At 44.1% G+C, this 13,906-nt stretch overlaps 1 protein-coding gene across 6 annotated transcripts in view; it reads right to left on the bottom strand.

Annotated features, from left to right (window-relative positions):
* Nucleotides 1-13,906, bottom strand: part of WDR37 (WD repeat domain 37) — a 608,563-nt gene that overhangs the window by 219,626 nt on the left and 375,031 nt on the right. For 3 of the 6 annotated variants that reach the window (XM_086941512.1, XM_086941515.1, XM_086941514.1), the window contains one exon: nt 7,012-7,249. In XM_086941512.1, the coding sequence (XP_086797638.1) occupies nt 7,012-7,249 (238 nt within the window). Of the gene's footprint in view, nt 1-7,011; nt 7,253-13,906 lie in introns of all 6 variants that reach the window. The other 3 variants (XM_086941510.1, XM_086941511.1, XM_086941513.1) reach the window with 1 other exon arrangement.

Here is a 13,906-nt window from a genome sequence, read left to right as displayed (position 1 = left end):
CCTTCACCTTGGTGAATACTCTTGGGGCACTGACATGGCCTAAGGGGGACAAAGTGAACTGAAAATGCTTGTGGCCAACCGTGAACAGCAGGTAGCACCGGTGGGCAGGCAGAACGGAAAAGTGGAAATAGGTGTCCTGCAAGTCCAACACTACCATCAAGTCTCCTGGGTCCAGGGCAGAAAAGACTTGAGCATTTCGAATTTCTCCTTCTTGAGGAACAGATTGAGGGCCACAGATATAGAACAGGATGATGGCCTTTGTCCTGTTTGGAAGCCAGAAAGTAGCAGGAATAGCAACCACAGACTACTTTTGGCACCAGAACCCTCTCTAAGGCTCCCTTGGCCAAGAGTTATCACTTCCTCGAGGAGATGGTAGCATGGAGGATGGGTAGTCTCGAAAGGGAAGGTGTAGCTCCTTCAGACAATCTGCAAAACTGTCTGGTGTTATGGACTGACAGTGGGGCAGGTGATGGGGAGTCCTGCCACCAACTGGATGCCCATGGTAGTAAAGGGGCAGATTAGGAAGGTCTGAAGGCTGTAGCTGCTGGGAGTGGCGGACTGACTAAACAGCTGTACACCTGACCCACGAGGTCTGTGGGTATCGAACCCTTGTCCATGCACACACTGAGGAGCATGCATGGCTCTGTGGATGGACTGGTATTGGCACATCTGGAAGCATCTTCCAAAGCCACAAAAGGGGCAAAAGGCAGATTGGGCATGATGGGGGGCCATAAAAAGGTCCAAGGACTTCGCCATAGTCTGACTTTTCTTGATGTGGTCACATGCCGAATCAGCCTGGTCTCCGAAGAGACGGGTGCCATCAAAGGGCATGCACATGAGGGTAGCCTAGAAATCCCCCTGGAAAGCCAGTCGTCCTCAACCAGGTGTGGCACCTAAGGGCCAACACCAGCAAATACCCCTCTGCCCACTTAGTTGGTCATGTCAAATCCGCATCGTATTGTGAACTTTACTGCACCTCTACCGTCAGCAACAGCCTGGGAGTATACAGACGGGCCTCCTCTGGGACATCTGGTAGCACTTGCGCAACCATGTCTCTCAGAGTATGGAAGTAACGGCCCAACAGGCATGCGGTGTCCACGGACAGCAATGTCAGACTGATGGAAGAAAACGTTTTCTTCCCCAAAGAATTCTGCCTCTTGGATTCACTATCCAGGGGAGTGGTAGGGAATGCGCTGTGAGGCATGGTGGCCTTGCCCACCAAGCTCTCTGGGGTAGGGGTTATTGGGTAAGGAAATTTGGATCCCTAGGAGCATGGCAGTGGGGAAACACCCAATTCACAGGAGATCCTGTGTTGGGTTTGGACCAGGTCCCCAAAGGACGTCAGTGAGGGCATCTTTGAACAACAGTAATGGTTATGATGTAGAGACTCCCGGCTGTACATACTCTGTCAAGATATTAGATTTGGCTGCCATCGAGGGCTGCTTAAGGTCAAGTACCTTAGCTGCCCTCTGCACCACCATTGCAGATGAAGCTCCCCCCACTGTAGCTATGGTGGGGGGAGAAAGCATACCAGTAACTGGAAAGGTATCCATTTGACTGGCTTCACCCAGTTCCTCAAACCAGTCCATGCTAGGGCCTTCCTCATATGGCTGGTATTCTCGAGGGTCCAGAGACCCCTCCCATTCTTTCCCTAGTCCTAGTCCAAGGGAATAGGGCTCAGGATCCAATCTAGGCAGCAAGGCTCCAATCTAGGCAGCAAGGCTCCTGTAGGCGCCGGAAGCAACAGGGTCGGGATTGAGGAAGGTCGAGTTGGTACGACCCATGCCACTCCAGATCCAGCAATGCATCCATGTGTGTCCTCTGGAGCCGGAGCCACCGGCACTGAACCAGAAAGCAGTCCCTCTGACCCCACGGGCTCAAAAGCACCCCGGAGTGGTCAGGACGCCCAAATATGAGGCGCATAGCCTTATAGAACTCTTTGATTTGGACGGGGTCGTTCTGGCTCCCAGAAAACCGGGGAGGCGCAGAGTCAGCCCAGGCTCTACTCCGAAGCCAGGCCTTGAATGTCGATGCTCCCTCGTCTCATTGGCCGACAGACAAGAAGTCGAAGACCTCTTCGACTTCTTCTTGTGTCTTGACTTACCCAACTGTCCTGAGGACTTGGAATGGAACGACAACCTCGGACTCTGCGAGCGCTCTCGGGACATTCCTTCCAACCGGGACATCGATTTTCGCGGAGTCACAGTCCAGGTCGCCATGAGCTTTAGGGACCGCTCCCTCAAAGATTTTAGATTCATGACACCGCAATCAGAGCCTGACTTTGGATTGTCACCACGCTCCAAACATCACTGGCAGACAGGGTGAAGGTCCGCCACTGTCATCGGCTAATGGCAGGCTCCGCAGGGCTGAATCCTGTCTTCCTAGATTACATTTCCCAACACACAAGGGGAAAATCCTCAAAAAAACTTGACAAAATGTCAGAAAATTCCAGTCAAACAGTGACTGAGGGGGGAGCTTTTCTCCGGATCAGCGCTGGCTGATGCGGAAAGAAAAAAAACAAACGTCAGCGCGCCTGGGTGGCGTCTATTTAGGTATTGCAAAGTCACTTCTGGCACGAACAATACCTAACACAAAGCTGATCGACACCACCTACTGTCGCGCAAGAGTACTGCTCATGAAAAATCTTTTGGATCCAGTCTGATGTCTGGAAATTCAAAGGCAAGGAATCTGCAGCTAGAAGTCTCTATCAGACACAAGTTTAGTTTGCCTTTGGAATTCCCTTGGTGAACCCAAAGAGTTGGGAGAATCTCATTTTGTCTCCCCACTCTAGAGTTCCAAAGGGATAGCTTCTCTCCACATCTCTGGCCAGCAGTCAGCGGGTGGCATTGAAATGTTTATGGGGTGCAGCAGCGGCCTAATGACCTTCCCATACTTTAAGTTCAGTGATGCCAGGCAAGTACAGCTCTTTTTTTGGTAACACGGATTACTGCGATCATTACATAACAATCGTAAAGTTAGGAACAAACTGACTGCATAGACCGGTGTAGGCCCCCACAGTGACGCGTACTCAGCATCTATCTGCAAGCGGTCTGTTGTTTCTCAAGACTGTGACTAAGGCTGATGCACTGTGGAAACCTTCAGCTAGTCCATGAAGTCCAGAGAAGCAGTTATAAAGTACCAAGAGACTCTCTCACTCCTTCACAGAACAGAGGACGGCTGCCAAAGAATCATTACACAGAGATTATGGACAAAATGGGTCCAAAACCCTTAGAGACAAAAAGAAAATAAGAATATCTGCCCAATGGTTTTTCAAGGAACTCAATGAGGAAAGGAAAGCCCTGAGAGCCATATAACAAATCTGGCACCAAAACATCTCACTAAAAAACTCAACACCACCCTGGCTGGAAAGAAATACGTACGAAAATACATTACAAAAGCCAAACAAGCATTCAAAAAGCAGAATTCTCTCACAAAATTAGTGGCTGAATTTGAAATAGTAAAGAAATAAACAATATCGACTTCAAAAGTTATTTCTGACTCCTCCAAAGAAGAATGTGAGGAAAGCAGTTGAAAAGATTGAGGTATCACTAGCCCTTCCATCATGGGATTTGAATTACTGAAACTTTATACCAAAATCAAAAATCTCCTGGCCCACTTTCAAAGTTATTACAGAAGATGACATGAACAAGGTCTTCACCGAGATGACACCTCTCTCACTTCTCTTCACCCATCCGATCCTCTCAACTAAAGTAAGTCTGTCAATTTGGCTTTCTAGCTTAATAAATACTTCCTTGGTGAATGGATCACTCAAGACTGCCTGAAAATTGGACAAGTTACACTACTTTAAACAACTTCAGCCACATTTCTTATTTAGCATCCTTTGCTAGATTACTAGAAAGCTGAACAGAATCTCAACTTAAACTCTACCTAGATGAAGATGGTCTACTAGATGAACTACAATCCAACTTTAGAGGAGGACACTGCACTGAAATGGAAACTCTGAAGATAAGCAGTGACAACCGCAAAATCCTAGATAACGGCAATTCACGCCTATTCATCCTCCAAGGCTTCTCAGCGGCATTTGACATGGTGAATCACTCCACACTCCTGAAAAATTTTAAGAAAAGAGCGGATCTAAATGGTGTAGTCCTTAGGAGGCTTGCATCATTTCCGGAGAACCTTTGTTAATTTGTCAAAATAGCTACCAATTTGCAGCACAGTAAAACTATTCCATGGAGTAGCCCAAGGCTCTATATTCTAACCCAAGCCTATTCAGCATATAGGTTGAATCACTTGCTTCCTTTCTCAAGTAGCTGCCATTGCCAATCAAGTGTATGCCGATGACATTTAACTCTTTTTTTAAAATTTCTACTTCAGAAGATGTAGAACCGATCTCAAATTCAGTATTAAATAACACATTCATGGATGACGAAACAACATTTAAAGATGTATCCACCAAAATACCATTCCTGTTGATCAACTGCCAAATACCTTTCAAAAACAGTCTCAAAGAGAGAACATTACTCGCCAGGAAGCAAAACATCACAGACTGAGAAGTCTCTGGCTTTTACCCTATATAACCACCTAAGCCTACAATAAGGCATCAATATTCTTGCCAAGAGAGACAATATCCGACTCAAATTTCTAAGAGATGCCAAGCAATTGATCAAACAAGTAGTTTAGGCCTTAGTTCTGCCGAGGTTAAGACTATAGCACAAATCCTACTGGCAGTAAATCCCAAATTCACAATACCACTAAAAGCACAATTAAATGCAGCCGCTAGACTTGTTATGGAATTCAATAATATATCACCCATTCTTATGCCGAGAAGTGGCTTCCCACTGAAGCGAGTTACATATTCCAACTTTCCTTGTTTCACTCATAAGTTACTATATGAGAGTAAACAAAATTATCTCAATCAGAAACTATAGATCTCAGGTGAACACTAAAACAATCTTTTTCAGGAAGCAATCCCAGAACATGCATCACCTTCACAACAGAGCTACTTTTTCTAAGAATCAATCAAAAAGAAACCGAAAAACGAACGGTTCCAACATTACTCAATACTATTGTCACCTCAACTCCATTAACTCCGAAATAGTCCTACCACCAGATCTAAAATTCCTACAATGCAAACTTTCCCAAACTATTAGAATGTTTAGATCTATCTCCTAATGTGCAAGTTCATGGATACATTGTTTCCTGTATATTTAAGGTTTTCTAAATAAATTCTGATGTCTCAAAACCCAATCTACTTACCACCTATCGGTCTATAAAGAGGAATGCATACCATTCCTAATTTACAATGTTTTTCTCTTATCAAATTGTATAAACTACTCTATATTTTATGGAATTAATCATATCTAAAGCACAATGATACCCTTTTCTCAGTATTAGAATTGTATTTCATTGTATAAAGGTTGCTCCTGCATTTCATGGCATACTGGGGTTTTTGCTTCTCACATGCAAAATTCTTATTTACGAGCTAGCATGTTTTGCCTGAAGCATTCAAATTCCTCGTGTTATTGGTTGTTTTTTAACAGCACTGCATTCACAATCACATAATATCTGTAAACACTAGTTTACTGTCTGTATCTTGGGTGCCTAATGTCTCAACTTCATTTTATTGTATTATTTTGTCACTTTACTTAATTTATATGATATTTATTGCTTGATATTCATTTTTATTGAACATATTTACTGGATGTATTGCTTAATGCAAAATGCACAATATATCATTATTCCACTTCAAGGATTAGTACTGTCTAGACTGGTGTTTTGCTTTTTTTTTTAACCTAGATGACTGTTCGGTTTGACTTCAGGAGCCATGCTTCTGGACTCAGATGCAATTGTCTTAGACATCAGTGAAGTGGTATGTCTAGACCGATGATTCTTGTACACATGCCTGTGGTGGGAAGGTGTAGTACCCAAGTAAGATGGTAAATATCTAGGGGTTAAGGCTCACGATGGCGATAGACTGGACACGGATTTCGACAGATGTCTAACGTGATGGCGCAGGTGGCGAGCATGTTCACCTTGCCTTGTCTCTGAGGATCTCCTTCTTGGGAAGTCCTTAAGGGAGACTGATTACTCTGGCAGAAATGCCTGAGATGTTGTTTCTTACAGTCATTTTCCTATCTTTTTCACCTCTTCAGCCTTCATATTTTGAAGCATCCCTTGAAGCCCGATGATTTCCTTGTCCTGAAGAGTTCTTTTGAACATCTTTTGCCAGACACTGAAATATTTAACTGCATGCGATGGCATAAAGGTATGAAAAGGAATTCACAATGTCCGAGGGACGCATGAGCAAGAGGGAGCATAGCATGAAACATGATAAAAGGACTTTTTATTTGTTTCTCAGGTGTTTCTGAGAAAGTGAATTTGATTAATGTTAAGATGGCTGCTGTTTATGTGTAATAAAGTGAATGAAGAAAAGCAAAACGCTCGCCCGCCATGCCCTAAATAGAATTGAGGCTTTCCTTTTCGAAAGCTAGGAAAATTTATATTCTGCTTTGTGACCATGAGACCTTGGCTCTGGGAAGGTTATTACCAAAAGGATTTGGCATTCATCGTTACTCTGCCAGTGATACAGTGCTGCTTTATGTTGTGTATAAAACCAGAAAATTAGTTAGTGTAAATGAACGTCACACATTTTATAGTTTTCATAATCAAACACTAATCCAAGCAAAAATCACTATTTTAATTTGGCAGTCGCAAAATTAGAAGTACCATATCGTAAAAACAACAAAGATTTTGCCTGGCGTGGAAACGCAAACATTTTTAATAAGGTGCCATTATTATTTCTTGCTTCAAAAGGAGTCCTTTGCTAATACCAACAATTTCCTGGCTTTCATTTTCTTTAGGCCCTCACTTTAACATAACAGAAAAACCAATCCGAGTTCTAGACAGTTGGTGAGACGTGAACATTTATGAATGTGAACATGAGCCTGAAAATAGGAGGAAGGCAACAGTTGCATCCAACTATATAACTTTACTCATACAGGTTTGGAAGAGTAGAGGAGATTTACCCTGTCTTGAGAAAGCACATACCAGTTAGAGAATGAACGAGCTCCGATGTCTCCACATCATACAGATTTGCACTTCTATCCCATGATGCAGTAACAGCCTGCTTGCCTCCTACTAGCCAATCAGCAGCTATCACGACTCCTTGGTGGCTTTTCAAGGAGGTCATTGGAGCTCTGATAGTAGGACAATCACTAGCAACATCTCCATCTCCTTCAGGTTCATCCTTATCGGAAACGTCCACTTCCTCTTCGCCAGACATCTGCTGCTAGAAAGAAAGCAAACACTTTCAGGTTTCCATTAAATCTTCCTAACATACAACACATTTCCCTTTGGAGCCAAATTTGATACATTAATTCCCTTCTCAATTTGTGCAACCAGTTCAAGTGGTGTGAGCCTGTTTTTTTGATTTTGATGGTTCCTTGATCTGTTCTGCTGTCAAAATAGCTACTGCCAGAATGTCTGGCCTGGTGCGTTTCTTTCAGAGGTAGTAAAGGCTTTAATACAATGGACAACGTTGCAATTTTTAAATTAATCGGGGTAGGAGCCCTGAGGTTTTCTTAGGAGGCTTCCACGAGAGTTGCTGAAAGCAAAGCTTGGCAAATACTATGGCTGCCGGGATTCGATAGATATGTGCCTTTTTTCTTCCATCACCTTTATCTCATGGGTGCATACTTTTCTTGAAACCCTGCATTCTTTCTTAGTAACTGTTTTCCTATTTGTCTTGCCCCTTCTTTCTCCCTTTCTTTCTATCGGTTGGTCAAAATCTGATGATAAAAAATAAATCTTGTTTTCCAAATTAAGAACTGTCTGAAAATAATGGCACAAATTAATCAACATGTGACAGTAGAGGAAAAACGAATTCCAATCTTAAGTACGTCGTGGTCGTTCACAATTTAGGGATAGACTGATTTAGTAAAGTATCCCAGAAGCCACTGATGGCGAGCTGAAGGATGCCAAAAGGTGTGTAAGATTTCAGTGAGAACCAATAAGGAGACGATTTAGATTGCAGATAAAAATGTATCATTTTGTGTGGCACTGGTACTTCCATAATGACAAAATTAGTGGTACACACTGTAGCTTTCAAAATAAGAAAAGACTTATACGTAGAAATATTTATGGTCACTTATGCTTCTATAAAGTTCCTTTTACATTCGGGTTTTCAGTGGCGTGGTGTAGGACACTGGGAAAGAAGGATCCTAAAGGCGCCGAAAACAAGCAATATAAGATGCTCAGTTTGAAAAAATGTAAGTTAACACTTTTAATTGCACAACAATGTAAACATTTAAATGTTATTCAGAATAAGGAAACGTGTTTTTCTTATATTAATGCAAGTTTTGCTCCTAACTGAAATGAAAGATTAACACTTACATATATTATATCTATAGCCCCAAGATACATTCCAAAAACACACTTTTCTTAATCACTATAAAGAAAATTTAATTAGGAAAGGCTGTGTATATTATAACAAAAACGTTGGAATCTGATTAATGAAGCGACCTTTTTACTTAATCCCAAATCATTTTGGAATATTGCAGAGAAAAAGCTCATCCACTAACAAATTGAACATTTAAACATAATTTCTAAAGGACCATGGGCAACATTTTGGATGATTTCTTTGTTAGCTATTTTCTGTTTACTCAAAAATCGACTTAATTGCTCAAATGTACTGCAGGCTGTGATATGTTTCGGGCGTAATAATTAATTTCTAATTTTGAACTGGATACCCCAAGATCTATTTCTATTTCAAGAGTTTACCAAATCAGCAATCTTCACAGAATCAAGGAAAGGGTCTGTAGTCAAACATATCTTTTTTTTGGTAGCTGTATATAACACAAACTTGACCCGAAGGTACTGGAGTGTTTTACATGGGCACTACTTACATTACACAAGGACACTTTGTTTTTGGAGGTTAGGTACGGGGAGAGTACATGATTTGCCAAGAAACACAGAATGCTGAGCAGACACCTAGACTCGAACCTGGTTCCCCAGTTCCAAAGGCGGCAGCTCTGGCTGTCACTCTACATCCTCTCCCATAAAAAGATTAATCAGACTAATCAATATCTGGGCCAAAGTATATGCTAAAATTTTCCAAAAGAAAATAAATAACTGGAGCTCTAAGACGAACCTGATCCCCATTGGGCAGCAGGCTTCAGAGAAGGATTGAACTCTTAATCCCTGCATGGCCCATTTAGTTTTAGCCCACAAGTTGATAGAACAATTGGGTAATCCTTATTGTAGTTTTGTCGATGTCCTGTCTAAATAGGATTTAGTTGACAGAAAACTTTTAGCACATACTAAAAAGGTTTGAAGATGGCCCTTCAGCCTTCGCAGAATTCTGAAATCCTTACTTTCCTCAACCTGGGCCAGGCTGAGGTCGATTGAAATGTTCTGCTGACTCAAAGATTATTTAATAAAAAATTACTAACTGTGTTTTGGTCTGCACCTTGCTTGCCCTTTACCCAGTTAATCTCCTATCCTTATTAGGCAACACGCTCTACTTCGACACAAAGATTGATGGTGTACATGTTTCCAGCCTTTGGTATGCTGATGATCTTGTAGTTTTGGACAAAACTCCAATAGGCTTACAGAGGAAACTTGCATCTTCACATGTGTTGTACCTTAGTTTTCTTTATATGTAGTAAATACATGTGAAGGTTTAGACTTTGTGAACAAACACCAGCCCTTTGCCAGGTGATTGAGTTCCTCTAGGATGCTTGAGGTGGACTTGGAAAAATACCTGTGCCTGATATTTCATTAAAGTTTACAGTGGTCTCTCTATCAGAATCATGCTACAATGCAGACTATGGTATACATAAAAGGACTCAGGAAATTAAATAGAGATTTTGGTGGTCTTTTTTTAAAGCCATTTTAAAAAGCTTTTATAAAAAGTGCCACAATAGGAACTCTATGGTGCAGAACTTTTAGTCCTTCACCTCAACTTGTCATGGGAATCCCTAGAAAGCAGTTCATGGAAAAATTAAGTCCACCCTCAAGCGAATGATTCAGGCATCACATAACAAATGTTACACAATCCTGCTGGTTACTAGGGGCTAAACATTCACTCGCGTTCTTTTAACATTTAACCGAATGTGATCATTTGAAAATATATATGTTCTTTTGGAAGGAACTTCATTATAGTGAATGCAATTGGCCCAAGGAAAGAGAAAGCAAATATCATTGATAACGGATTTCTTTAGCACTATTTTAAAATTCCCTCAGGCCTGGATCGTATCCAAAAGTGAAATGCACCACTTTTAACACTTCTTAAATAAGGGAAAAATACCTTGAGATAAAACAATCAGTAGCCCTAACTTTGAACAGTTGGGGGTGCAGATTAGAAGTTGCAATATGTTTCACAATTACCCAACATGAGCATGTCAGCAGCCATTTTTATACTTAGAATAGGGTTAAATCTCTACTCCCAGAGTTTAGCTGCAGCCATATTTAGGCTTTCAGTTGGCATATGTCAGTTGCCATGGAGACTAAAACAACAGGGTCGAATATGCTACTTACCAGTATGCATCTATTCTTGGCATGTAGGGCTGCTGACATTCATATCTGTGCATAGATCGCTGCCTAGTGTTGGGTCTGGATGATTGCACATGGTTGTCCTGGAAGAGTCTTCGAAGTATCACGAGATAGGTGGCTCCTCCCCTGGACTACAGTGCGCATGGGCATCAACTCCATCCTCAGATTGTTTTTAGCCATTGTGGCCAAGATGGAGTGAAACTCAGTGAATGATGACCATGCTGTAAGTATATGTGAACTTGCAGCTGCTACAGGCTCCGGGGAGGAGGGCGGGCGATATGAAGGTCAGCAGTCCTACATGCCAAGAACAGATGCATACTGGTAAGTAGCATATTCGGTTCGAGGCATGTGGGCTGCTGAATTCATATCTGTGCATAGAATACATAGCAGTCCCTCCATTAACGGCGGCCGCCCGTGCCAGCTGCAGCAGTCTTGAAAAGTGTTCTGAGAACAGCCTGCCCTACAGCTGCCTGCTGTTTGGAGTGCACATCAACACAGTAATGCTTAGTAAATGTGTGTGTGGTAGACCATGTGGCTGCTCTACATATGTCTTCCAAAGGAATGTTTCCAAGGAATGCCATAGAGGCCCCCAACTTTCTGGTGGAGTGGGCTCTTGGTGGAATGGTTAGAGTACGTTTTGCTTTCAGATAGCAGATCTGGATACATTTAACGATCCACCTAGCAATACCAGCCTTGGAAATAGGGTTACCTTTGTGGTGTGGTGCAAAGGCGACAAAGAGTTGCTTAGTTTTCCTAAAATCCTTGGTCCTATCGATGTAATACATCAGGGCCCTTTTTACGTCAAGGGTGTGGAGCATCCGCTCCGCCAATGACTCGGGATTTTGAAAGAAAACGGGTAATTCAATAGTTTGGTTGATATGGAATTGAGCCACAACCTTGGGAAGAAATTTAGGGTTAGTGCGAAGCAGTACCCTGTTGGAATGAATTTGAATAAATGGCTCTTGGATAGTTAGGGCTTGTAATTCACTAACCCTCCGTAGCGATGTAATTGCTAGGAGGAAAGCCACTTTCCACGTCAAGAACTGAATCTCGCAGGAATGCAGTGGTTCAAAGAGAGGACCCATCAGCCTGGTGAGGACCACATTGAGGTTCCACTCTGGAGCTGGTGGGGTCCGTGGAGGAATGACTCTTTTGAGTCCTTCCAAAAAAGCCTTAATGGCAGGCACCCTGAAGAGGGAGAGGTGCAGCCTATTTTGGAGATAAGCGGCCATTGCAGACAGATGAATGCGAATGGAAGCATAGGCCAGGTTACATTTGTACAGATGGAAAAGGTAACTGATGATATTCTGAATGGAAGCATCCAGCGGGTTAATGTTGTGGTCTGCACAATAAATGACAAACCGCTTCCATTTTGCCGCATAGCATGCACTGGTAGTGGGCTTTCTTGCCTCCCGAATGATGTCCATACAGTCGGAAGGTAATTGCAGGTAGCCAAACTCTAGGACTTCAGGAGCCAGATCGCCAGGTTGAGCTGTTGCGGATCTGGATGCTGAATGTCGCCATGGTTCTGCGTCAGAAGGCTGGGTGTGAGACGTAGCCTCTGATGCGGTACCACGGACAGTTCTAGAAACGTGGTGTACAATGGTTGGCGAGCCCACGTTGGAGCAACCAGGATGAGGGTCATCGAGTGCTGCCTGAGCTTGCGTGCCACCAGCGGAATCAGAGGTGCTGGGGGAAAAGCGTACGCAAATTTGCCTGACCAGTTCATCCATATCGCAATGCCCTGCGACTGTGGGTGTGGGAACCTGGCGGCGAAGCTTTGGCATTTTGCGTTCTCCCTTGTGGCGAAGAGGTCGATCTCTGGATGACCCCACCTTCGGAAGTACTGTTGGAGAACTGATGGATGTATCTCTCACTCGTGCATTTGGTGGCTGTGCCTGCTGAGCAGGTCCGCCATCTGGTTGTCTTTGCCCGGGAGGTGTTCTGCCATGATGAAGATGTTCCTCTGAATGGCCAACTTCCACATGCTCTGAGACAGCTGCGGAGAGTGTGTTCCTCCCTGCTTTTGAATGTAGTACATTGCCGTCATGTTGTCCGTCCGGATCAACACGACTTTGTTGCACAGATGTACTTTGAAGGCTTTTAGTGCCATGAAGATCGCCATCAGTTCTAGAACATTGATGTGCATCTTCCTTTGCTGTTGCGTCCATAGTCCCTGCACAGTGTACTGGAGTACATGCGCTCCCCATCCCTGGAGAGAAGCGTCCGTTGTCAGGATGATCTGTGGCACAGGCTCTTGGAACGGTCGGCCCTTGCAAAGGTTTCGTGGATTCAACCAATGCAGAGAGTTGAATGCCCGACCGCTCACCAACACTAGGTCTTTTAACTGCCCGTGAGCCTGAGTCCACTGACGTGCTAAGCACTCCTGAAGCGGACGCATATGTAGTCTCGCGTGTGGGACTATGGAGATGCAGGAGGCCATCATGCCTATCAACTGCATGAACACTCTTGCTGGAAGCGAGTGTTGAGGTCTGAATTTTTGGATCAGCGATTGGATGCTGCTGACTCACTGAATTCGGCTGTGCTGTGGCCCCCAGAGTGTCTATGGTCGCACCCAGATACTGCCGTATGTGGGCGGGCTGGAGGTGGGATTTGGGATTTCGGGTAATTCAGAGAGATTCCCAGATCGTGCAGGAGGTGAATGGTGTGGGACATGTGGGCGGCACACTGCTGGGCTGACTTCGCTTGGATGAGCCAGTCGTCCAGATAGGGGTAGACGTGGAAGTTTTATCTCCTGAGATGTGCCGCCACCGTCGCCAGGCACTTTGTGAACACCCTGGGTGCCGTGGTGACACCGAAAGGCAAAACCTTGAATTGATAGTGCTGGTTTTGAATGGTGAATCTGAGGTATTTCCTGTGTGAAGGGTGCAGAGGAATGTGAAAGTACGCATCCTTTAGGTCTAAAGTTGCGAGAAAGTCCCCCTGCCAGAGCAGCGGGAGCACCTGCTGCAGGGTCAGCATATGGAAGTGCTCCGACAGGATGTAGTAGTTGGGGGCCTGAGGTCTAGGATGGGCCTGAGGGACCCGTCCTTCTTTGGTATGAGGAAGTACAGGGAGTAGACCCCTATGCCGCTCTCTTGCATAGGCACGAGCTCTATTGCCCCTTTTTGCAGCATGACGGTGACCTCCTGCTGCAATAAGTGCAAGTGCTCGTCCGACATAGGACGGTGTCTTGGGGGCATGTTGGGTGGAGTGGATGTTAACTCCAGACAGTAACCAAATTGGATAAGTTTTCTGACCCACCTGTCCGTGGTGATGGACTTCCAGACGGGCAGGAACTGCTGGAGTCTCCCCCCGACTGGTGTTGTGTGGTCGGGGGGCTGTGACAAGGCGTCACTGTTTGTTGGTGGTAGAGGACCTTGAGCTGTTG

Source organism: Lissotriton vulgaris, chromosome 10 (assembly GCF_964263255.1).
Source record: "Lissotriton vulgaris chromosome 10, aLisVul1.2, whole genome shotgun sequence".
NCBI classification, from domain to species: Eukaryota; Metazoa; Chordata; class Amphibia; order Caudata; family Salamandridae; genus Lissotriton; species Lissotriton vulgaris.
Note: the sequence above shows the minus strand (reverse complement) of the source record. Positions and strands in the feature narration are given on the sequence as shown.